This window comes from Osmerus mordax, chromosome 22 (genome assembly GCF_038355195.1).
Source record: "Osmerus mordax isolate fOsmMor3 chromosome 22, fOsmMor3.pri, whole genome shotgun sequence".
NCBI lineage: Eukaryota > Metazoa > Chordata > Actinopteri > Osmeriformes > Osmeridae > Osmerus > Osmerus mordax.
Window position 1 is genome coordinate 5,034,899 of NC_090071.1, and position 26,983 is coordinate 5,061,881.

Consider the following 26,983-nt stretch of genomic DNA (forward strand, 5'->3'; position numbering starts at 1 on the left):
TTGCTCCAATCTTCTGTTCAATCCCTCTGTTTGGCACTATTGTAATCTCAGCTCTTTCCCTCGCCTTTCTCTCTCTCTTGCTGTTTGTTTCCCTTACCTCTCATTTTCTGACTCTCATTCCTCTCTCTCTCTGTTTCTACCCCTCAGTCTCTCTTTTTCTCTCAGTTTTTTTTTTTCTCTCTCTCTCTCTCTCTCTCTCTCTCTCTCTCTCTCTCTCTCTCTCTCTCTCTCTCTCTCTCTCTCTCTCTCTCTCTCACACACACACACGCACACACACGCAGGCACGTTTCCCATCTCCAGTGAGAACCAACCAGGGAGCCATTCAGCACACACACATCCTCCCACCCCCCATCCACCTGGATCGTACAGAGAGGCAAGCTGAGGACATCACAGATCTGACTTCTCACCGGGGAAGGAAGGAGGCGAGTGACTGCAGAGGACGTCTCACACTGGATATCATTTCTTCTCTGCTGGCAGAGACCATAGCAACACTGACGCGGCACAAGTCTTAGCGGAAGAAGCAGACAGAGCAATAACTGCAGTCTGGACTAAAGCTTCGTGGCTCAGCACTCACGAAGGTAAGACTATCGTGAGGATTGTACTTTTATATTTGTATTAATTATAGCACACACACACGAATGCACCCCCAGCTATTTGCATGCACGGTTACAGAAATATACAACAGCCCCTTGCGTATCTCTCAGATTGTGCAAAGTCAGACTAGCTGTCAGTCAGTGATGAGACGAAGGAGCTGTGTGATGATGAGGCAAATCTACTCAATCTAGCCACAAACAGATCTATGGCATGGTTGTACACATCTAGACAGCAAATGCAATTTTCTGCAGTAGTACCACGAGTCCCTTGCAAGTGCGTTAATGCAATGCCTGTCCACTCACAGTAAGTGGATTTTCTGCGTAAACCTCAGTAACATCTGTGACTAGAGCATTCGCTTGCTGTAACATACATCAGCTGCAGGAAAGACATGAGGGGGCAGGGTAAAAAAGCTTGGACAGATATACAGCAATCATGCAGTCCTCTTAGCTGATTGTATGGGAAGGTATAGATGGAGAGCTTGGTGAAATGGGCTGTGAGATGGATCCTAATGCATCATACTGCATTGTCATCTGCTGTCTTGATGTTGCTGGCTGCGGCAGTCCAGATGATGCAAATGAATTGCAATGCATAACTCGGTAAGACATGAACTGATTGAGAATTTAGCCAAATGACTGCTGATGTACTTTACATCGGTTGACAAAGGGTGTTTGTCATGTATGTAAACTTCCAGTTCCAGTTGTATAGTTCCAGCTACTCCAGGGATCAATATATTTAGTCCTGCATGCTCATATCTACACACCACCGAAAGACAGCAGGCTATAATGCACCAGCCACCAATCCCTGGTTGCATTCATCGGTTACATTTACAGCCATCGCACATAGTTATTGGGCAAAGTAGCTGAGCGTATAGATTGCAGGGTATTTCCAAAGGGCATCCTGTCCAGAAAGCCCTGAGTGTCTTGTCGAGAGGGTGGGGGTGGGGGGGTGGTGAGGGTGGGGGGGGGGGGTCTCATTGGGCCAGTGCCTCCTCCGGTTACAGGGCCTCCACCCTCTGCTAGTTCAGTAATGATTGCACCATGGGAAAGAGAGGAAGAGGAGGAGAGGACTGCTTGGTTCCTGCTCCAAGCCTTGCTGTAGCCAGTTTCAATCAAACTTCAAATGTGCTATTGTTAGAAGGTGTTGACCACTGCACTCACAGGCGACCTGACCGGCCCATCCCAAGGTGGTGGATGTTGATCTCTTTCTGGGTTGCTGAGACCATCTCACACCAAGTTGTCTCAAGTCCATCCCTGTATCAGTCCTCAACACCCTATCCTACTTGTTCACCCTCTTGCAAACAGATGTTGGGCCACATGCTCCAATGTAATCTTTCCTTTAATCCTTCTCCTGTAAGTAAACATTTAGACTGACAGAAGGAGACCAAGCCAATGCTCCAGATGCACTTTTAAAAGGCTTTGGACCAAAGGAGAGCAGTTGGTAGTCCAAGTGTCGGGCTAATCTCTTTAGAGCAAGCACTGGAGCGTGGAGAGCCCCCCTGAGCTGTCTGCCTCAGAGAGGCAGGAGCAGCCCTGTGGTGGGATGTCTGTTCTGTGTGAAGTCGCTGTAGATCTTAGGGAGAGTGTAAAACTCAGATTAGAATGATCAGTTATATCATAGCATGTGAGGAGAGGTGTCGGATTGAGAGTACAGTTGTACAGACCTCTATCAGAGGCCTTTCCAGATCATGGAATCTTACCAAAATGAATATTCTCTGCACAGTAAAACCTAACAGTGAGTTTTTAAAGTCGGAGTGTGACCAATTTACTGGAATAATCTTACCAGGAAAGACGTTGGACAGCACTCATACTGGAGCAATCAGACTAGAGGTGACTCCCTCATTTGGCCGATGTGAAGCACTGAGAACCTGATCATCATCATTCTGTCCCATTAACATGTGGTGGTGGGCCATGGCCCCTGATACCAGCCAAGGCTGCATTAATTCGCCTCCCTTTCAACTCATGCCAGGCGCTGTCAAAGTTCTCAGAGAACAGATGTTTCAAAACTCCTGTAAAGTAGCCTATCGACACGTGGCTGGAAAGTGACAACCACCCCCACACTTTACAGAGAGCTCCATAAATACAAGCCGGAGTGTGAAGTTGGACCAGGGATGGTTGACCAAAAATGGTCGACCAAAACATGGGTTTCAATAATGTTTGTTTATCGTCCGAGTGGCCAAAGAGGAGTCAGGGGGCGGAGCTAGCCAGCGAGAGTAAGTAAGTTAAGTAAGACTTTATTTATATAGCACTTTTCATACAAGAATTGCAGCTCAAAGTGCTTTACATAAAATCAACAAAAACAATAATACAAGTGTTGATCTAAAACGTTTAACAAACCAAACTAGCCGCACTCTATCTGCGGTCTCTCGAATCCATCTTAGAGTGACAGCGGGTGTTGAGTTGAGGCTAACGTTGACCAGTGCGAAGTACATAGAATGCACATGGCGTTCCCCAAAGAGGGGCAGTGGGGCCAGAGTCGGTTTTAGACCAGGGGATCCAGTTTCCTCACAAAATGCCAATGGTGGGGCTCTGGGAAAAGAACTCTATAAATATCAGATCCTGGGTCAAATTCTATTTGCAAATACCGCCAAATACTTTGGGTGCACTTGATGACGTTAACCCAGTACATTGAAGCCAATCAAACCATCCAAAAGGTACTAGTTATGTTCTAAATCCAATCCAATACTTCAATACTTTGATTTGATGCTTTTGATTCAAGTACTGTATCTAACCCAGGTCTGAAAAACACTATTGCGAGAATATTTCATTACAACCACTCACAAACTCTGCCTGCCTGCCACGAAACTGTGCTTCTCAGTAAAACGATTGTGAGTTTGATGTTAATCCTATTGCTGTAATGTTTGGATGCTTAACTCTGATGTCGGCTAGTGGCTAAAGTGTTTAAGTGTGATTTGTAAAGACAAGTGTCTTCAAATGTCAGAGGCCATTGCAGTGTGGCCAACTGCCCCTACTTCTCTCTCCATAACATGAAATGAAGTAAATGAATGACTGCCAGTTGCTGCATAAAATATACCCAAGTCCAGAGTGATTCATGGAGTGTGTGCAGCATTCAAAACTCAGCAGCGAAATAAAAGGGCCTCCATTTAATGTATGAAAGAGCCAGAGGAATTCTAACCTGGGTGTCTCACAGCCGTGTGAATCCCCTACAGTATAAAGCTGTCAGAGGGAGCTGGATGCACTGCTGAAGACAGTGTACCTGCTGGGGAACAAACCTCTGGTTAGGTCAAATAAGAAATACCAAAGGTAGGGTGGGAATTTTCAGGCTATCCAAATATCCTCTGCAACACACAAACACTCTCAATCACACATTATATCTTACAATATACAATTCGAGTTATAACCAGGAGGTCTGATTGAACTAAATGTTCCAGTTTTTTTTTCACATTGGGGAGTTGGACATTAAAAGTGAAACAGTATATAGGCAAATCAATGTTTTCTTTTTGATAAAGGTACAGTGGATGTTCTACTACAGGAATCTTTCAGGATGTGGTGGGATGGTACTGTTCCATGTCATACGGTTATGATGGTTATTATTAACCATCATAACCATAACGGTTATTATTATCATACCTGATATGCCAATAGGAGATTGATTAAAATATTTTTATTGGAGTGTTTTGGCACCCTTGTCAGCATTCTCAGAGTAGCCTACAGTCAACATCTGATTTGCTAATTTACCTTCCCTTGGTGAATTAAGGTCCACAATACTGTAGTACATGCAACCTTTCACCATCCTCTAAAGCCTGGAGAATGTTCTATTTAGGCTATGTATTCTCAGCTTGGGTTGTGAAATTCTTAAAATGCACAACATGATTAGATACTGCACAGGTGCTAGCTCACTGCTAAATAAGTGCTGGTAAAGGGTAGAGGTCGCTAAGGGAAGGAGAGAAAGAGAGCGAGAGGGAGAGAGAGAGCTGAATAGATAAATATAGAGATAGAGAAACAAAGAGAGAGGGAGAGATGAGTTGTTAAAATGTCCCCTATTGTCCCATCAGCCCCATTGTTGTCCATGTGTGGTTTTGTGTCGCTAGGGACCGTCTCTAACAGTGACAGTGGGCTTAACAAGTCCACATGGCCCTTTTGCAAGTCTAGCATTCCTCAAATGACAGGGGCAATTATCTGTCTATTTTCTGCCCCTCTACCCTCTCTTCTTCCACCCTATACTTTCTACACCCTGTACCCTGAACATTGGTTTGCTCTCATTATTTAAAACTGCTGACACATGTACAGCACTTTGGGTGATGGAGTGGGATTCATGTAGGGTCAGGGAGGGCTTGATTGGGTCTGGGTTAAAGAAGGTTGGGTAAGGTGAAGACATGGAGAGCAAGGGAAAGGGCACATGGAGGAGGGAGGTTTGAAAGTCTGTCACAATGGAAAAAATACAACTATTTTGCCTAAATTAGATGAGAGATCTTTCAAACATCTCATGTACTCTGTAAATGTGTACATTTTTGCTGTCCGAGTTCAGATCTCCTGACGATAGTGATAATCAATAATGGTAAGTGGTTGTAAAGAGCCAAACCACTCTCTTTTTAGATCAATGAGGAGGCGCTCATTGATTCATCGAGTGCCACAGGGAAATCATTGGTCCCCCTATATGACCCCGACAGCTGGTCAATGGTCTGAAACTGTGTTACCTCAACTTGACGTGTTGTCGAAGCAAATTCCCTGCAGTCTCGTGTAAACAACCCATGGTAATGCTACATCCTCAGTGTGACCCTAGCACACCAGACAGGAAGGCAACCTGACAGACAGACAACCAGATTCTATCGATTGACAGAGACAGAGAGACACCTGGCCTAGAAAGACCTGCTGCTTGCGTAGAGCTAATCTGATAAACTGGTGATAAAACCACCATATGCGGTTCTTGGTGTGGCGCTAAGCAATTAGTTTGATTAAAAGGACCAGTCAATACTAATAGACTAAGACATTGGCCACCTCACTATTACACAAACATACACACACACACATCACACAGAATATTGCACAAGAGAAAGCTTCTGAAAGCCAGCGATGGAGGTCACAAAGTACAGTACACCCCCTGTGTCTGTGTCTGGCTGTCTCTCCCTTCACTACAGCACAGTGGATAGAGTGACCCCTAATAATAGCTACAGGTCCGTTGGCCGGCGAGCGGCGTGGATTACAGGGCGATCATCCGAACTCAAGCCCGGGCGCATAAACACAGCAGAGGAATGTGGAGGGGGGGGGGGGGGGGGATGTGGGATCAGCACGGTGGAGGCTTAATAAGGGCAACGCAGACAGCAAGCCCGGCTAGGGCCCACTCCCCTATGGACGTGCTGACCATATCAGCAGCGGCGGCCACAGCTATGTGTGTGTGTGTGTGTGTGTGTGTGTGTGTGTGGGGGGGGGCAGGGGGGTGAAACTGGGAGAAGACTTTACAGCATATAGAGTGAAGCATATATGGCCACTAAACCGCATTATAGACTAGACTAGGACAAAACATATGTTCATCAAATTAGTGCTTTCTCTGTAAGATCTGTTTTATAGCTGCATTGCAGGATTTATTTTGTCCAGTGTGTTTTCCATTTAGTCCTGTAGAGGGCACCATCCTAAAATGTGTGAGACGAAGCGGTCAGAACTTTTGCAGCAACTCTAAATCATATGATTCCTGGATTATAATATTCTTGAAATAAAAATACTTCTGTAAAAATACACACACACTTTAAATTGAGTGTGGCTAAAAGAGACTCTTACTATGCTGTAGTAAAACCAAAATACCTCACGCAGTCTAGATTTGGTAAACCTTGTATTAGCCAGTGAAATATTAGTAGGAGGTTAAAATACATTTCCATGCTGAAAAGATGAGACCAGTGATCATATAAAGCAACTTGTTTGCCTCCATTCTCAAGATTAAGTGTTTGTTGCAAATTTACTCTAATTTAAAGAGTACCTGTTCCTTATTTTAGCATTGTTGTGCCTGAACTCTTGAAAGGATTCAAAAGTATACTTGTGAGGATGCGAGGCAGTGAAAGTGATGAAATGAAGAATGGCACCATGGAGATGGATCACTATAGAGAGAAGACTGTGAAAACCCAACCTGATTGACCAACCTTCTGTTTAGTGGACCCTCTAACCCCCTAATCTAACCCTGTAATCTCACCCTGTCAGACCTCCGTCACAGCAGCATCAAGGAGACATGGATGCAGTGAGCCAGTTAGCCAAGTAGCTTGCTTTAAGGGACATGGCTAGCTAGCCAGCTAGTAAGCATCATTTGGATTTACCTTCCTCATGGAAATCTTGCCATAGTAGCTAGTAAACTGCTACATTTAGTGCAGTCGTGTTGAGTAATGGTGAACTTTATGAGGAATTGTGTTTTCTCACTAAAATACAATGTTAAGTCAAGACTTTTAACAGTTTTCATGTGGTGCTTGCTCCTCGCTCTCTTCAGCCACTTTCACCTAGCAACAAAGAGTGTTGTTTAGTCTTACTCTAACATAATGGTATTTTTCAGTCTCTGTGTGAACATTGAGCTTCTTACCCAAGAGGTGTCAAATTGCTGCCACCTAGATCAGAGACAGAGGCAGCTCTTACACAACATTCTTCAGACAGACCCTAATGGGACTTTTGCATATGGTTTTGAAACAATAGGACTTGCAGCAGGTCCACAGGGAGCAACAGTACAGTAGGAATGTGTACAGTATGTCTGATACAGGACGGAAAGACTACCACCTCGCTTGTGAGTGTATGGGTACAAAACGATCAGTCTTCCATAGCGGCCCTCGCGGTGACAGGCCATCCCCACTATACACACTACCGCGATGGGCCCCTGTCTGGGACTGCCACACCAGCCCCTCACCCTTACCTTATATTCCCTTAACACATGCTCCATGCTAAGTCAGTCCCAACATCTGGGACAGTACTCTAGGCAGCAGGCCTCTCCCTTCAGACAGGCGATCGCTGGACTCGGATGTCAGCTGCGTGATTTGAAAGCAGAAGCTGGTGTGACTATCTGACAGCTCTTGGCCTCATACACCGTCTCCCCTCAGGCTCCTCATTCTCCTCATTATCACTTGCAAAAGGGAAATATTACAGTCTGGTGCTGAAGATGATCCTTTGCTGCCTTGCCCTGCCAAACGAGGAAACCGGAGAGTTGGTATCAAATATGGTTTTACTGTACAGTAGATGGACATGGCCACACAACCACAGACTCACACACAAGCACATGCGCACACACGCACATATGCCTAAACATAAGCAAACTCATTGAAACACGCATATACTGTTCACAGACATACACACATTTCTTCCCCACATACCACCTTGCTCATAAACCATCCTATTAGACTTCGGCATCTGGATTAGACAATGACATCATGTGATAGAAGACTCTCCATGGCAACACTTCAACACAAGCGGAAACATTTTGATAGAGAGCCAATTCTCTACTATTGAATCTTTATTGTGAGTGTGTAGTGGGGTGTGTGTGTGTGTGCGTGCGTGTACTCTGTGAAAAAAAATGAAACTGAACAAAAAAGGAAAATGAAAGGTAAAGAAAGAAAAAGTGAAGGACAAAGACGTGAAGTTCCTGAACATCTTTAAAGTTTAAACCTTTCTGCAACGTGTACCTGGCAGGTAACGTCCCAGCTCAGACTGGTTGTTCTTCCTGGTTTACCTCCCTGAGGGGAAGTGGCCCCATTGTCCCCTCTGTCAGCGGTTCAGGTTATTAGAGAGAGCTCAGAGATTTGAAACAGATTTATCTGTTTGCTTTGGCTGAGTACGTGGGAGGGGATTTGTATCCCTCAATGTTGAATGTGTTTGCGTGTGTTTGGTTGCAAGTCTTCTCCTCTTTCTCTTTTTAATGTTGTGTTGCACGCTCTCTCTCTCTCTCTCTCTCTCTCTCTCTCTCTCTCTCTCTCTCTCTCTCCCTTTCTATCTCTCTCTCTGCTTTCTCTCTCTGTCCTTGTTTATCGCTTCTCATTTGGAAGTGGTAGTGGTTGATAGTGGTGATCATCTCATTTGGAAATTCTAAATTCACGTCCCTCAATCTAAAAGGCTGTGTGACCTACTTAAACCCCAAGGCTAACTTTTCTGTGAATGAGTAATCAAGGATTTAATTGTGTCACTGACCCCCGCAAAACGTACTGAGGCACTTTCTAGCATGTCTGTACGTGCTTCATGTACATGCATGCATGCTTGTTTGGACGTGAGTGTACATTGTGTCCAGTCTCTTTCTCTTCTTGAGAAGCATTAGCCTTCCACCACAAAAGCCACAATGAGCCACCGTTGTCATATTCCTCAGGGACATACTTTGTAGTTGAACTAATAGTTCCAGTTTGGCCTGGTCGGCCCAGTCTCAAACATCCCTCCTTCACTTTCTTAGGAGTTACAGTTGTGTCCCAGGCAGAGCCTTTCTATACCTCAGAGCAATGGAATTCCCAAATGAGTTCTCTGTTGTTTTACAGTTCGGGACTAATGTACCAGGAAACTCTCGGACGGTTTTATAGCCCGCCGTCCACCTCCTGAGGGAGCCAAGATCGCTGCCCGTTGCCACGGTGATCACACCGCTGTTTGTAAACAACTCTCCCCTTGGCCTGGCGACGGGAAAGCCAGAGGCTCCTGACTGAGAGACTTGGCTGAAGATTTTCTCGTTTCTTTTGAGGTGTTAACGGCAGGCCTACAGATGAACTACCACCAGCCGATCAAGTGACGATGTACTATTCCACAAGTAATTTGTTGTTAAAAATATTCGAGAAAAAAAATGATAATGTCCTTGCTCTTTCACTGTCAGTTCACATGACACTGACAGTAAAGGTGCAATTTGAAGTGTAGTCTACTGTACTCCATTAGTTGTGCAGTATTGGGAAACACGTAAACCCCCCCAACACCCCCCTACGCACACACACAGCAAAGGACAGTCCTGGGTCAAGGTTCTGGTGTGAAATATTTGAGGAAAGTGATAAAGGTAAGACATGGAGAGGGGCTGATGCAGTGGTGATTGATGACGCTGAAGCAGGGCATGACAAGGTGTCATCTACGCATTTGCTGCCAGAAGCCCGCTGTGTCAACATGCTGCACTGACACTGGAGCAGCAGCACTTCTGAATTGTACGTCTTGTTTTAAACTTAGTTCAACTTTAATTGTGTATTTGCTCAAATCAGATCAGATTCTTTCAGAGTTGTTCTTGTGTGTTCATGTGTGTTTGGCCAGTTGCATGCATGTGTGTGAGTGTGTGTGTTTGGCCAATTGCATGCATGCATGTGTGTGAGTGTGTGTGTTTGGCCAATTGCATGCATGTGTGTGAGTGTGTGTGTTTGGCCAATTGCATGCATGTGTGTGAGTGTGTGTGTTTGGCCAATTGCATGCATGTGTGTGAATGTGTTTGTATGTGTATGGGTAATTGTTTTCCCTGTGCAGGCAGAAATCAGACTGAAGAAAAATATGACATTGTGATGTGTTAGGAACGATAAATGACAAGCACAAAATGGACCCTTCAAATAAGCACAGGGGAATACTCCTTCTGGTATTTGCAGCAGAAAAAAAAAATCTATTCAGTAACACGTATGTGATAGCTGTCATAAATCACGGAACAAAAAGTGATCTACGATTACGCAGTCCGACAACGGATATGATCTTTCTTCCGTTTGCGCTTGCATTCAGGCTTCTTGCATTCAGGCTTCTTGCATTCAGGCTGCTTGCATTCAGGCTTCTTGCATTCAGGCTTCTTGCATTCAGGCTGCTTGCATTCAGGCTGCTTGCACAATGCTCTGAGCTTGAAAAGCTAGTGTGTATCCGGGTGGGGAGAGTGTGTAAGATAATCTTGTTTAACATTCTGTGCCATTATGTGTATTGTTCTCATTCTTACAGTGTCTCAGGAGACAACGACTACGTGAGAAGAGTGTTACATTAAATCATATTGTCACTATGTTTTATGATAAGGTGATATTAGCGTTTAACTTTTGTGCAACCCTGGGGGTTTTAATAATGTCAAATGTTGACAAATCTAATTTGGTGTATGTGTGTTTGTGTATGTTTGTGTCATCTTGACAAGAACTGACTTTCCTCTCCTCCGCCTTTCTCTTTTACCTTCTCTCAGTCATATTGACAGGGTCGTGATATGGGCTCCAAGAATTTGAACTGTATTTTAGCAGTTACGTGCATGTGCGTCAGTGTGTGTGTGTGTCTGTGAACTTTCATCTTTGTGTGTTTGTCTGTGTGTTTATGCGCGTGTGTATATTTGTTAGTGTTCAAGTGGAAAAACAGTGGAAAAGTTAACTGTTGGAAGCACACCTGCATCCTCACCTTTCGACCCGTCCCTTTTAACAACCTCCCCTCCCCCGGCCTTCCAGCACACACACGTGAAGTGAAGTCATCACCGTAACGGACTCTGCATTCTGGGACTGCAAACACCCCCTTTGACAGCCGAGGACTCCTGCTAAGAAAGACTTCATGCATTACGGAGTTGCTATAGTATCTATAGCATAGCACTAACAAGGAGAATAGCACTCTTATCCAGCCACAGGATAAATTATTAGAGAAATTGGGAGAGAGAAAGAGAGAGAAAACAAGGCATCATTGCATGGGTCAGGCGCCTTTGACCATTTTTGTTCCACTGGGTAAGGCTGGGTCCAGCCTGTCTCTCCGCCAGGTCCGTGACCTCATAACCAGGCTGGAGCACAGTGGATCCTTATGAATCCACAACCACACAGTCCTCGTTCTCCCCTGGGTGGCTAAACCACTTTCCTGTCACAAGCTGTCACAGATAATCTCATTACTGAGTGATGAAATCTTTAGCAGCGGCAATGGAATGTTAGGAGCTATGACATTTCGATTGTTTGTAAAAACGGCAGATATTCAAGTAAACACGGTGTGCTGGTCATACTGTGTGTGTGTGTGTGTTTCGGTGTGAGACAGAAATGTGTGTTAATCATAAGGTTGCAGCAAGTAAATAAGTTGTGAACCGAAAGGTGGGTTTGAGATATGTGCCTTCTAATATTATTCTGAAGCAATATAATTTCCTAAAACATGCAGGAGCATGAAAAAATGACTGTTGCGTGTGTACAATGTAGTCCTCTGAGCCAAAAACGAAGGCTAATCCCTTGAAATGGTATGAGCGGCTGGTCATCATTAGATCACCTTTTGGCACAGATCTGTGATCACATTACTACACAGAAGAAGGGGCCTGAACCAGCCAGTTTGAAAATGACATATGACGCTAGATTGTTGAGATTAATGAGAGATCACAGTGAAGTCATCGTTAGTCAGATTGGCACACAAACTACACTCACAAGAGTGTAGGGTAAGGTGATATTTGACCTTATCTGGTTTCAAAATGGGAAGGATGTTGTGGGTTTTTTGTGACTGTGTATATAAGCTTGGTTTAGTGAATTTCTACATTGATCATGGGTGGGATAGAAATAACAGAGAAATAATTCTTGATAAAGTTGCTTTAGATATTTTTAGAGATATATTGTTTGGTGTAAATAGTCTTTGTGTCTTGCTTTGTGTTCTTTGTGCTTTTAACATGGTTATCCCCTCTGACTCCCTATGTTACTAATGCCCTGCTTTGTCTGAACCCATTAGATTTTCCAGCGAGTCTCCGATTGACTCCTGGAACAGGTCTGCCTTAAGAACTGTCAAACTCAACACTGACCAGTGGTGTTAGCCCTTGGCAGTGTTTACTCTCCAAACACAGAGCTTTGTCTAAGAAATCAGTGCCAAATGAAGACATACACAGGGCGCTACGGTAAACTGAAATCAACTTTCTTTCAGTTTCCCCACAATGCTTTACAGGACTGGATGACATGTCTGAGACTGAAGAGATTGCACTTCACAGAGATTTTGTATACACACAGGGGCTCAGGCTGTGTGTGTGTGTGTATGTGTGTGTGTAAAGTTGAACAACCTCACTTGAAACCTGGATCCTTGAATTACAATAGCCATCTCACAAAGACATGGCAAAGCATACAGTGTGAGTAATAACCATGTCTAGTCAGGGTCTGAACTTGTCGTGTTGTTCTATTGCAAAACCTTACTCATCAGCAGAGAAACTGACAATGGGTTCTTGGAGGTCGGGCCTCAATACGGTTTTCCTGAGAATCTGCATTGTGATACCGTGAGCAAACACTTACGGATCTGGCTTTCTATGCCTGGAGCCCAGATCTGGGAGTTGATCACTCGAGCTAGTCCTAAACTGTAGGGATGACATCATGCTTGAATCATTCTGTTTTTTGCCGCAAATGTACATGTGCAATCACCCAGCCATCCTTCTTACTCATAAACTGTCAGAAAGGCACACTAATACAACTTGTGCTGATATAAATCACCGGGGGTGATTTTCATCAGCTCAAACACAAAGACAAAAGAGATTTTTAGTTTAGTTTTCACTTTCAACATTCTCTTTGTATTTTACACAGTAAATCATAAATTACAGCATGAAAGGAGTGGTTGGCTTTCCCAACTTACACAACTTAATCATTGTCATGAGTGACTAAATCCATCTACATACAATGCTTGGGTGAACAGTCCCTCAGGCCGAATACATCACACACATCACACACTCTGCCATTCATAGTCCAGCTGTCTCCCGTCCCGATCCCAACCCTGAGGCGCACACATTCACCACATCCCTCCCTGTCGCCCCCACAGGTAAACAAAGATGCGTTCCCGTAGCAACAGCCTGGAGGACGTGGCGAAGGCCAAGCTGGCGCAGCAGCCGACGTGCTCCCGGAGACGGGCCGCCGAGCGGGAGGAGCCGTCGGGCCGTGCAGGGGGGCGGGCGAGGCACCGCGAGCCGCCCGACGACACGGGAACCGTCCAGAGGAATCACAAGAGCGGGCGTGGCAGCGCCAGCAGCAGCAGCGCTGGAGGCAACACGACCCAGAAGGAGAAGATGGCGAGCGGGAAGGGCAGGGACCTTTCTCGTGATGACCTCCTGTTCCTCCTCAGCATGCTGGAGGGAGAGCTGCAGGTGAGGTGGGAGGTGGGGACTAATAGTTTGGCAGTCAGGGAGATACAGCTTGTAGAGTCAATGTATCTGGCCTGAAAGGAGTGGTTGTACAGTGGATCTGGCTAAAGGGGTCGTTGTGTAAATAGATGTACTGGATGGAGAAGAAAGCCGGACCTGTGTTGAAGGAAAGTGAGCAGAGAATGGTTTTCCGAAAACAAACAGATCAGGAACAAACCCAGGAAAATTCCTTGTGAACAAAGTTGGACTGGGCAGCGGGTTCATTTGGCATTGGTTCCACAGGCCTGGCAATGGGTCAACTAGGTCAGGCCTTGTCTGTGATATTGGTGCATCAAGCAATGAGTTGTCTGGGCAAAGGCCTTCTCCTGGTAACAGACAGACAACAGCTGGGGAGTGTTCCGACATCAGGCACCGGGGGCACTCCCCCCACGGTGATGGATGGCGCACACATCCGTAACACAGAGGCCTATAAAAAGAGATGAACCGGTGAGATGAACCTATTAAAAGAAAACAGCACATCTACAGCCTTTTATGAATCCTCAGACTTGAGGCCCCAAATCCTTTCCGCAGACGGCCGAGTCATGGTGACCTTGGCTGCAGGAGTGGAACGCCCCTCACTACCGTGGCTTTTTGATAGAGTGTGACCACGGTTGGTGGGATAGAGGGATGTAAGGACAGAGGGATGAAGGGATTGAGGGATGGTCTGGAGGCCCTGGACACTGTTCTTTAGTCTAAACATTAATTTATCAACTTCTGAAACAGAGGTTGGTGGTGGTCTGAAAATAAAACTTGCACAAACCTTTGACCAAAACCACTGGTGTAAGAAATATCTCAAAGTGAAATAAACATATTTTTCTTCATTCCTTTTAGTTCACATTACATTACATGTACATTAAGGTCGATTTACTAGGCTTGACTCTCCTCCACTCGCAGGCCAGAGATGAGGTGATCACTGTGCTGAAGGCTGAGAAGATCGACCTGGCTCTGCTTGAGGCCAAATATGGCTTTGTCACTCCACAGAAGGTGCTTCAAGCTCTACAGAGAGACGGCATCCAGGGCAAAGTAGACGTCTTCGAGGAGGACATCTACGAGAAGCCCATGGCTGAGGTACAACAGCTTCGAGTAATGTTGACGTTTCCCCCAAAGGTCTTTTGTCCTTAATTCAAACCCTTTGATGTTTGTCCTCAGCTGGACAAGCTGGTGGAGAAGCAGAGGGAGACCCACCGCCGCATGCTGGAGCAGCTTCTGATGGCGGAGCAGTCTCACAAGCAGGCGCTCTACAAGCTGGACGATGAGAAGAGCAACCACGGGGAGTTCATGAGGAAGAGTGACGAGTTCACCAACCTGCTGGAGCAGGAGCGAGAGAGGTCGGTCTAAATCTCGGAAACAGGAGCTTACGTAAAGCAAAGTTTGATTAATCATCAAATATTATAGAACAGTCTCTGGATGACTTTTCAATAGAAAGACCTACCTTGAGGAAAAGTGACGAGTTCACCAACTTGCTGGAGCAGGAGCGAGAGAGGTCGGTACTGTAGGCTGTCCTGGTGGTGATTGTGATTTTAGTGGTGCCGAAAAGAGGTTGGCGCACATCATGATTTATGGTGATTGTCAAGGTTGTTCAACTATACTGCTTGGCTGTTTGTAAATCATAGCAACATTATCAATAACTTGATGTTATGACTTCAAGTTTTCAATCTTTGCTGAAATATACTACCACTTGTGCCAAGTCTCAGAAGTAAGATGTCAAACAATTATTTTCTCTGTCTAAATCTCAGAAACAGGGGCTTACGTAAAGCAAAGTTTGATTAATCATCAAATACTATAGAACAGTCTCTGGATGGCTTTCAATAGAAATACCTACCTTGAAAATGAGCTAACTTCAGTTCTGTTGAAACATGTTACCCTGAAGCAAAGGAACTACAGTTTATAAGAAGTCTTTAGTTTCTAGCTTCAAAGCACCTTCAAAAAATAATGAAACAACAGCTGCCGAGCATCACAAGAAATCGACGACAGCGTAAGATGATTGCAAGCAACAAATCCAAATCTTTTAATTTATTTGAACAGAGGTACAGACTGTTACCCTGTTATAATTGTGAAATAGTTCACCCATGACCCACTCTTGGACAGGAAATGTGACTTTTGTTGGCTGGACACAACAGCTGGAACATAACTTGGCCTAAAGACTTGGCCCAGAATGAAACTTCCCTGTGTCGTTGTTATAGCAGTGTTTCACTAAAGCTTCCACAAACACATACGCTGGCCTAGTCTAGGGGCTCAAATGTGAATGTCTTTATTAGGCAGAAACATTGGAAGTATCAAGTCAAAGGGGAAGCGAACACTAACACCGTTACAACGCGCGATAAGGGAGGAAATGAAATTTGAGGAAATGTCCTTCAGTGTACCGATTACCAGTGTAATCGGTGTGAACCTGAATGGAGGGTACCGTACGTGCAGGTCGGTTACAGTAATGTCATAGGTAATCTAATCATGTTCGATCAAGAATCTTGACACAGTGAAAAAACAGTTGAACAAGGGTGGTGTGATATCCGTCCTCTAAAGCTGAGGTAAGAAAGAGCTCTCCCCGCTGCCTCAGATACTTCACACACTTGCCAAACCCCCCTCAGGCTCACAGGGTACAGATCAGTGGCAGGTAGCCCACAGAAGTGGTCTGTCTCTGGTGGCAGCATTATCTGTGCTGTGTTGGCGTACAGTATTATTTGGCTTAATAGTGGTGATGAGGATGAGGGCCTGCGCTCCGTCACTGAGCATGTCAGGAAAGAGAGGCCGCCATGAAAAACAGTCATCTGTCCAGGGTCATGTTAATTATCCCGTTGAGCAAAAGCGAAAGATTTATATGGGGTGAAAAAAGGCAAGGAATACAATGACTTGGAGAAGCATTAATTATAGCTCATGTTCAACAAGTTGTCAGGTTGTCATGGAAACGGACGGACCTTTTTTTTTTTTGTGCAGGGAGGCTACAAGTCTGCCAGAGGACATTTGGCTGCAGTGGACATGGATATGTGTGTGTGTGTGTGTGAATGAGTGTGAAAACAAGTTTCTGTATTTTAAAGAAGGAGTGAGAGAACAAATGAGCTGTGCTGAAGGTTTCTCTACATCTGCCATCGTCATCAATCTCTGCTCAGGGACTCTGCTCTATGTTTGTCTAACAGAGAGCTACGTTACATCAGCAGAGTAAATGTGTGTTTCTTAGGTGTTCTTTTACTTCTTCTAATCCCAGGTTGTTTGTCTAGACAATCCTCTGAAGAGAGATTAGCCTTTTCATTGGTCTAATCCGGGTAATTAAGAGTTATGCTTTACCATTTCATGCTATCAAATATCCCTGTGTCTCTGACCTTTAGGAGTTGTTTGGAGTTTTTATGTAGGCTCAGTGTAGCGAGGCTGGCAGCTGTCATGGGAGGATGTACAGTGTTTAGTGTCTCGTTTCCTTGTTCAAAATCAGCAAAGTAGGGCACTGCTTGATCATTTTAAAGCTTATGAAATCGGTTGGATGTAAACCAACATGGAACCTCGTAATGTCTTTTTTGGCATTCCTTTGTTTATGGATTAAATTGAGCCGAATTGAGCAGAAGTAGATACTGCAGCACACAGCCATCCAGCCATTCACGGACCTCAGTGAGTGCTGTTACGGCTTCTGTTCTTAAAAGCTCTTTCCTCCCTAAGACCCAGCCACGGAGGTTAGAAAAACAGTGAACTCCGGAACATTCAGCTTCTAAAAGGAACTACTTATCACTTCTCTGAAGAGGGTAACAACAACTGTCTCTGTTATCAAAGCCACAAGCTGGGTCGTGGCTGGCCTGTTTGAAGATCACAGCTCTGCACCGGGTTTTAATTTCACGCTTGTTAATCCATTGTTGTACGACGCATTTTAGCTGGATGTAATCATTTCCTTTCCTGGGTCCTGGCAAGCTGTGGCGGTGATTACATACTCTGTAGGCTATGTGTAGACAGCTTTGGGAACAGACACCATGGTCCTCTCTTTCTTTCTCCCTCACACACTCTACTCTACTTCTTTTTATTTTGACCTTGTTTCATGGCTCTGAGCCTCCGACTGTTGGGTGACCCCTCCTTGGAAAGCCCAAGCAGCATGTTAATCTGGGGGGGTTATGGGTCAACCGGTACCCCCCCCCCCCACCCCCCCCCCCCGGTCCTCCTCCGATTAAATGGCTATTGAGCTGCCGTCCAGGGCTGATGACCTCACTGCTGCAAGCCTGCTACAACAGGCCAGGGATGTGAGAGTCTAGCTCCACTCTAACCATGAGCAGATGTTGCAGCAAACATAACTTAAGCACACACATGCATACGCTCAAGCATACACACACCCACATACCCTGACCCTGCAACTTGCTTCAAATGTTCTCTTTGGACATTTAATTTATCTTGCAAAATAGCACTCAAACGTCCCAAGGCTGAAAACACAGATATCATATTTGCTTATAGCATTCTTCCCCTCCCAAAGGTTTCCCAGTCTCAGGTAGCTCAGTATTTTTGTGCAGTTGTGTTATTTCAGCAATGACATCATTCAGGTGCATGTGGAACATTCCATTGTGATGTCATCGTTGCCAGAGATGCTTATTATCCAGTCCTGCCTCCCTTACTCTTTGAAAATAGTACATTGCGTGTCCATTTGCTATCTTGAATCCATTATTATTTATGACCACCTTACACTTTTGCTTCAGGCTAGGTAGTGAACTTTCCATGTATGTGCATATCTGCTACAAATCGCTCTGTTACAGGAAGATGTCAGCCAGCTGCCCATTTCTTGCTGCAAGCGTGAGCAGCATCCACCTTCACAACTCTACAACTGCATGTCTGGTCCATGTACAACAGACACCATCACTCCAGTGCTCGTTGAAAAGACTGGCATCAAAAACATCATTCATCTAGCTGACAAATTGGATTCCTGAGCCCACAGCCAAGGTTCTTATGTCTGTCATGACTCTTCAGAATTGCACACCTGTATTCTGACGACTTCCCAAATGGTTTTCACTCGAGCATACTGTACATTCTTTTAGTTTTTTACCGCTGATTACCAGGGCATGAAGAATTCATCAAGTGACTGCGTGCAACATGTAAATCACGAAACCCTACTTGACATGAAATGTATGTTTTAGCCTTGCTTTGTGTGACGGTGACCATCAGGAATCACACAAATATGACACATTTACCAATTCCTTCAAAAAATAAAGAAAATACTTAATTGCCTCGAAGACACTTAATTGCCCAAACAAACTCATCACTATTTCCATGTGAACACATTTTACACAGATGTGTTTGTTGTAAAATATGTTTATGTTCATGCTTTTATTTGAGATGCTCTGGAATGGATACTACACAAGCTTCTCTTTCCCCTTCATGGCCTTCTTGAGTGTCTCACTAATGTCACTGTTTCAGACAGGCGTGGTTTTGGACACTTTGGAAAAAGTGAGCCAATTCCTGATTGTGCTAACTTCGACTAGTCTGCCAGCCACCCTGCCCCCCCCACCCTGCCCCCCCCCCTACCTCCTGCTCCTTCTATTACGTCCAGATAGTGACTGGATTGTCCCATTCACTCAGCCATGGGAAACCAAAGAATCACTGAAGTTGAAATCTGTTCGATAAGACCACTGTGATCAAAGTGTTCCACTTGAAGTTCTGTAACTCCAGCCGCTTGCTGATCATTTAGATTAGCCGGTTTGTTTGCTTGTTATTTAGCTAACACTAACTAGCAGAAGCTAAACTCAAGGCATTTTAGCATTCTGCCTTAGTAGCAAATAGATTTCCGTTTATAATACAGACTTTTCACGTCACCTAATACTCAAAGAGCAGCATCTTTGCAATCCCTTCATCCTGCAGATCCCAACTCAGCGTGTGTTTCAATGGGGTGGAGTACGACTGAGACCCACATGAAAGTCCAGTTTAAAGAGTGTGTTTCTGCCAGACAGAAAATCCTTCTTTACCTCCATAAATGTAAAAGGTATTTAGGTGGGAGTCAGGTGGCTGAGCGGTGATGGAATTGGGCTAGTAATCCGAAGGTTGCCAGTTCGATTCTCGGTCATGCCAACTGACGTTGTGTCCTTGGGCAAGGCACTTCACCCTACTTGCCTCGGGGGAATGTCCCTGTACTTACTGTAAGTCACTCTGGATAAGAGTGTCTGCTAAATGACTAAATGTAAGGTCCAGGGAGCCATCACTGTATGGCTTCATGTGATTACAGATCCCTGAGAGAATGCAGTGATTACCCCCACCAGCCACAGCAGCCTCACAGCTCGTATTATTTTTCCTCGTTCTCCAGTTTTTGTTGAGGGGTAATGCCTTGTAAGGAATACACGATTAAAGGGAATAGTCTTCCCTGGTTATCACACTGGATGGCATTTCCCAAAGATAAGGTCATGGAAAATAAAGGACTAAATATGGCAGAGATTTCTGTGGGGGTTTGATTGAAAAATACAGAAAGTCTACCATACAGGGATGTGTGTGGGCCCGAGTAAATTACACTACCTGACCAGTTCTGTGGCCAATTTTGGAATTTTTGGCTGAACTATCATGTATCACATTTTGCATCTTCAATTTAAACTTGCGTAGATTTGCCAAGTTTGTGTCACTGTCAAGAATAAAACAATTGATGCCTTCAGCTGGCTTCAATATCACTTGAGGGACTGTTTTCTAAAGTGGAGGCCAATGTTATATTATGAACTAAAGAGCTAAATAGTCAGTCAACAATCAGTCAATAGTCATCAACAGGGTTGGTCAAGCAGTATATTTCTACTGAAAGTTCAAGTCTGTCCGAGTAAAGAAACAGAACATAGAATCTATTTCCTGCACTTTCTGTGAACCATGTAATGTTACTACCGAAGCCAAAGACGGAGAATACAAAAACTGAAGAGCAAATATTCCAATAATGACACGTGGAGGGTACTTTTACCAACCAGGCCAGCAATTATTATCTAATTTATCATAGTTTCAGAGACATTACAGGATAACTCTTGAATTACGACTTGGCAAAAGTTGCAATAGAGGAAAACACCAGGCAATTTTTTTCCCTCTGGTTTTGTCAGCCTGGAAGGAAACGACAGTGAGAATTTGGACATGACGTCCTTAAGGCTGGCAGCTGCTGTGTCTGAACAATGAGGCTGTGCTTGTGCTCCTAGTAGTGCCAACATGGTGTCAAGATAGTGAGTGAAATATGGACGAAGAAAAAGGCCCTAAAGCTGCCAGTTGAAATCTCTTATCACGGTGAAGGCGTTCTCCGTCCGGCTCCAGTTGAATTGTGCAAACGAATGTGCTAATGTTCCTTGTTGTTTCATTGGAAGATCACAGAGAGATTTGTATATGTTTAAAGTGCTGACAAACATGGGCCAGTTCATTGTTCTGTATTGTTTCAAGTGGAGTGACAACCAGCAGTAAGAAACCAGACATGTCCTAGAGAACTGCTTGTAACATACAGTGACAAGGCCAGTTGTGAGTAGGTTTTGCTTGTCTTTGTCATTAGTTGCCACTGAGGTAAGGTGTTATGGTTTATTTCAGCTGCTGTTGAGTTTGTTGAGGCTTTCGCAAGTTTTATTGAAATACTCCAGATTGTTCTCTTCCCAGGAACTGCAAATCATCACAGTATATGGTCCAAAATATGACAGCTTCATAGACAGTGAACACGGTACATGGTACAGGTATAGCTCAGTGATTTAATATTTGACTGTACATTAAGAGGTCTCAGATTGAAATTCCCCTGCACATTGTTTTGCATGATAGCGTCTGCTAAATAAACACGTTATAATTATTATAAATTCAGAACAATGTCATATTAACTGAAAATTCTAAATGATTGCAAGAAAGCTATTGTATATTGCTTGCCATATTCCTGTTATTTGGATTACCAGTTAGTGGGTTCCTGGCACTGTGGTGTCAAACAGAGCTTCTGAAAGTGGTTAATTAGATTTGTTTAAAATCTTTTTTTGTGTGTGTTAGGAAACAACACTAGGTAAGACCAGTTAATTACTAACACGTACAGGGATGGGGCCTCAATTCACTTTTCCTTGACGGAGCTCAACTGATGCAGACTCAATAGGGTTGTCAAAAAGATCATTGTGTTGTTTACTTGCTCGTTGTGAATGCACCCTTTGTTTGAGAAGAGGTAGATTGGCTTTCTCATGCTCCTTTCTGTAACTTTCCCCACCCACATTCATCAATTTTGGGAATTTACAAGTGTCGACTTTCCAGTGTTTCAAGTCCAAGTTGAATAGAGCTGAAACTGAAGTGGGGGTGGAAGGAGGTGGGTTACCATGGGAGAAATAGATTCAAGGCCATATCCTGAAGCCCAACACTGCCTGTCGAGATTGAGGTGGTCGGATGTCAAGGCGGGATATAGAAACCAAAACTAAAATATTTGGGCTGGACTCGTTGGCAAGTAACAATGGATCTGTTCGAAGGATCACACTGTCCCAATCCATCCATTGGAGGACTAAGCACTAAAGAGACACTGTTGGGTCTTAAATTTCGTTCCTCCTTATGTCTTGGCAAGGTTTAATGTGAGGTGTTTCACATGATTGATGATGGACTATTCCTCCAACATACAGTAGGATTGAACATCAGAAGTATAATCTTTTCTTTGCTATTTTGTAATGTTAAAAATACCATGATATAGAGTGCCTCTTGTAGTAGTAATTGAGAATGTTGCAGCAAAATTATTATTTAAACTATTAATTTATAATTACATTATAAAATGTTGACAAAGGAGGTTATTAATCATTGCCACATGGGCTTACAGTAATTGAAACATGATGTATCAAACTGTTCATAGCCAACCAATTTTTATACGGAAAATTGCTTATGAAATTTAGACATGCATGGATTAACATAGAACTTGTCACATTTTTATAGAAACTGTAGAGGAATCATTTAATTCATTTAATGGTTGTAAACTGCAAGTCTATTGGCTCAAAGAGTTAATTATTCAGGCAATAATAATACATGGCTGTAACTATAATCCAAATGCAGAGTGGATTTGATTTAATCCAAACATGTTTTGTTCTTCTCAAAAACATAATTATAAAGTAATCTGCAAACTTTCTTTGTAATGCTAATCTCTTGTTGTTTTCAGTGGTTTCACCGCACAGGACCCAAAAACACAGTGTACTAAATATACTCCCCAAGGGTAACATAAGTAAGGGCCAATTTGTGTGACACTACTTGGAACATTAAAGGATAAAGGAACAGAACATTGGGGCCAGGGGATCACTAGGGATTAGGTATCATACTCTGACTTCACTTTAAGATTAGAATGATGAAACTGAACCCACCACCATCATAACCCCCTGTATATATATATTTTTTTTAAAGTTTTGCTCTTCTCTTCTCACACAATGAACACATGGTCTTACTGGGTCTGACTCCAGAAGCTGATATCTGAGGTAAACTCAGAGGGGTCACAAATAAGGTAATACCCTGGCTGTGAAAAAAGTGCCTTACATTTATGAGTGGGGGCTGGAGAGAGGACGGGTTCAAAGACATTTTAAAGCTGGCTATAGCATTTCGGGAGCCATGCCAAACAGTTGGCTTAAGTTAAAAGGGCAACTGGGAAGTTTCAATGTCAAGAGGATAAGTCAGGTTTTCACCTTTTTATCACAGAGCCTGGTGAACATCTAGAGAGTTTGAGACAAACCCTAAACATAGACAAAAACGACCAACATTTTCTTTCATTCTTTGCATTATGTAAATATGTTTGTTTACAGTATTGTAATTATTCCATTCTGGAGTTGTGATGCCAAATTAGAAGACATTCCTCCAGCCTCCTTTCCTCCATCTTTCTCCCTTTTTTCTCCCTCGTTCTACTCATCCTTCAAATGACATCATGCAATGAGTTTAGCCAATAGCCATAAAGTTTGAGTCTGCATGGAAGGTAGTGACATAGACAAGCAAGCACATGAGAATTAAATAGTGCTTAAACACTATGGCTGGATCTCTAATTTGATTTAATTATACCATGACTTCATGTCTAAAGTACACTTTTTTTTTACAAAGAACATTATGATCTCATGTTTCATGTACCCATATATTACTGGCAGTTGATTGCCCCAAAATAACATGAAAAATCTGATATACTTTTAGGGTTCTATCAATCTTGACTAAGATGCTTACTCACAGTAAATAGTTAAAAACATAAATCTCCAACCCCAATCAAATCGTGAAATTTAGAAATCTTCACAGTATTTACGTGCCCCAAAGGCAACACAACACTTTGAAATGGAAAAGGAAAAAAGCAATAGAGATGTGTTTTATGTCAGGGAGCATATTTCAAGTTGTCAAAGAATGCAATATAAATGCATCGGAATGATAACAAGGTTGCTTTCCAGACCATTCTCAGATCTCTCAGAGGTTTCCCACTGGCAGGATAGAGAGAGCACCCTCCTGTGCTCTACCAAAGGGCCAGAACAAATCCAAACCATCTGTTGTGTCTTGTCACTGAGGTGAGAACAGCTATGTCCCAGACTATGACATCAGCCACAGAACAGACCTGCAAGAGTCAAGGGAGCTCTCATTAATATCTCAGAGTTGATCCCCTCATGTCAGACAGGCCCTTGACACGGTCAATGATCTCCTACTAAAGTACTTGATCAAGATTATACACAGTACGTGAACTGTACTGTTCACTAACTATGTCTCAGTCTCTGTAACTCTGAGTATACAGTATGTCTCTCCTTATAACTCACTTGTTTAGAAAAGCTGCTGGCCAAATAGGGAAAGAATCAGAAGGAAATGATGTAATTGCCTAGACAAAGCTGTAATCTCACCCCCCTACAAACAACTAAAACATTTATCACAGTCCGACAGACTTGTCGCTTTTTACTGAACACCAGTGAGTGTCAAGCCTGGTTATCAAATCACTATCATTTACATTCTTAGTTGAATACAAATGCTTACATGTTTATCTGTGGTGTGGAAGGGAGGGTCTGGAGCAATCTGTTGGCTAGCTTTAGTGGAAATGCTGAGTGGACAGGGGAAATGTATGTGTGTGCGGTGTGTGTGTGTGATGGAAGCAAAGCTGAACAATCCCTGTGTCATTGGGTGGACTGTTCTGTTAAGCTGTCCAAAATCTTGCCACACTTTGATTAAAGATCAAATGTTGGCATGGGTGAATCTTCATTGACATGAGAGAGAGAGAGAGAGAGAGAGAGAGAGAGAGAGAGAGAGAGAGAGAGAGAGAGAGAGAGAGAGAGAGAGAGAGAGAGACTGGCTAACCACAATTAGTTTACTGTGTGTCTGTTCCTTCTCCTAATTGAAAACAGGCTGATGTGTTCAGTAGGTAACTAACGATTGAAACATTCAGCAAAACCGTCATTGCCATCTATAATTAGAACTGTTTACAAGGAAGAGACAAAAATGTCCACTTGACTGCCTCTGTTTTGACATAGCTATGTGGTGATGTTGGATGACAGAGGGCTTATTTACTAACAGAGAACCTCCTGCTTGTGAGTTTTTCCCCCAGTGCAATTGCAAAAGAATGAATAGATTGGGAAATCATTTCCTCTGTATATAATAACCCAGCAGTGTTTAGACATATAAGATAATAGCCTTCTATCAGCATCTCTCTCTTCCCGTCTCCATCCTCTCTCTCTCTCTCTCTCTCTCTCTCTCTCTCTCTCTCTCTCTCTCTCTCTCTCTCTCTCTCTCTCTCTCTCTCTCTCTCTCTCTCATCGAGGGGAATAAATCACTCACAGCAGCCTCCATTTTGCTTGCATTAACAAGTGTTGCTTACTGTAGGTTTGTTGGGTAATTGAGGGGGGCGCGAGCCGTGAAGACTTTGAAGTATACAGGTATGCTAATTGCACAAATTTTACCTCAGTATTGTTTCAAGCTGAGACTGGAGGGAACACCAGACGTTTGTACTGCTACTTAGACACACAGTAGGGGTAGAAAAGGGAGTGGCCAGACATTTTAAATGGCAGCTTCATATTCTTGGCATCTTTTTCTCATCTTTCAGGCGATGATGTAGCCTGTGATGTTAAGCATGGCAACAGCTGAGTGTATCTAAGGATAAAGCAGGGAGTGTTGGTTCCTTTTATAATAGGTGTTTACACACTCTCTGTTTCCTGTCCACAGACACTAACTGTAAACTAAGCATTGATGCTACAGGGAATGGGCTTGATTGGGTTGTATGGCCAGTGCTGGGACAAGGAGACTTAAGGCTAATAGTATCATCCATTCATCAGTGTTTTTATAGGACATCTTTTACTGACCTGGAGAACAATTGGCTCACTCTTCAGGGGTCTTAACCAAATTCAAAAACTCAAAAAAAACACCTTGACAGTTTGGGACTTGGGCTATTTGTAGCAAGTGGCTATTTATGGAGGTTAGCTGGAGCCAGCCTCTGGCTTCTCTGCATGGGGAGCTAACAAGTCGTTTGAAGAGGGGGGCGAGAGGCACAATCCCACACTGTCTGATGTCTAGCTGAGCTCAAGCAAGTGGTTGTGAAAACAGTTATTGGAGCATCCTCTGTTGTACCCCGGGGGGCATCAAAGTCCAAACACTCCCAGCAGTAATCATTATCAGCTGTGCCCAGCATCAGACATATATCCTGATGTCTACACACATTATGGACACACACACACACACACACACACACACACACACACACACACACACACACACACACACACACACACACACACACACACACACACACACACACAGTGTCAATAACAGTTATATGGCTCTGAATTATAGTTTGTCAGGTCACAGCTCACTGACTGTAGCTGTTCATTATGCAACATAGATAAGATTCAGGTTCACATTCTGTTTGAAAGAGACAAATACTCTATGTATATATGTGTGTGTGTGTAGGAAATAGTAAACCTGAACCTTATCAATGTTGCATAATGACAGCTAAAATATCAATATAGATATATACACTATACAAATATGTGTATAGAGAGAGAGAGAGAGAAAGGGAGAAATAGAAAGTCAACAGCTGTAAACACAATTAGTGATTGGTACTTGGTACTTGGTAAACACACAGGATATGAGCCAATCAGGATGTCCCCGTTTAAACACAGAGGCCCCTGGTGTATGACATAAACATTAACTTCAAACGCGTGTGTACATGAATCTCATAAAACTCACTCAGCGGTTGAACTATGTAAATCATGCAGAGGTTTGAGAAAGAGAGAGAGAGGGAGGAAGGGGGAGCGAGCGAAACATGTGGAGTTGATTATGAGCCAGTGATGTCATGTGTCAGGTGATCAGGCCGCAGGCAGCTATGTTGTAGCACTAGTCTCTTCACAAACGGGTGTCTCAGCCTGCAGTCTGAACACTCGCTGCAGTCATGAAGGAGAGTGCGTCCGAGACATCGATAGAGCCGTGCTCTGCCGCCTCACGGCAAGACCTTCCGGGGTTCAATTACTGCATGGGGCACACCCTATATGGTTGTGTGTGTACCACATAATACATAAAAAGA

At 43.7% G+C, this 26,983-nt stretch overlaps 1 protein-coding gene across 2 annotated transcripts in view; it reads left to right on the forward strand.

Moving 5' to 3' along the window:
• filip1l (filamin A interacting protein 1-like) overlaps nucleotides 1–26,983 on the forward strand; it is a 39,257-nt gene continuing 12,274 nt past the window's right edge. Inside the window, exons 1-4 of one of the 2 annotated variants that reach the window (XM_067260377.1) lie at nucleotides 1–578; nucleotides 13,218–13,539; nucleotides 14,470–14,643; nucleotides 14,725–14,903. In XM_067260377.1, coding sequence (XP_067116478.1) covers nucleotides 13,228–13,539; nucleotides 14,470–14,643; nucleotides 14,725–14,903 — 665 coding nt within the window. In that variant the 5' untranslated portion in view covers nucleotides 1–578; nucleotides 13,218–13,227. The other variant, XM_067260379.1, reaches the window with a different exon arrangement.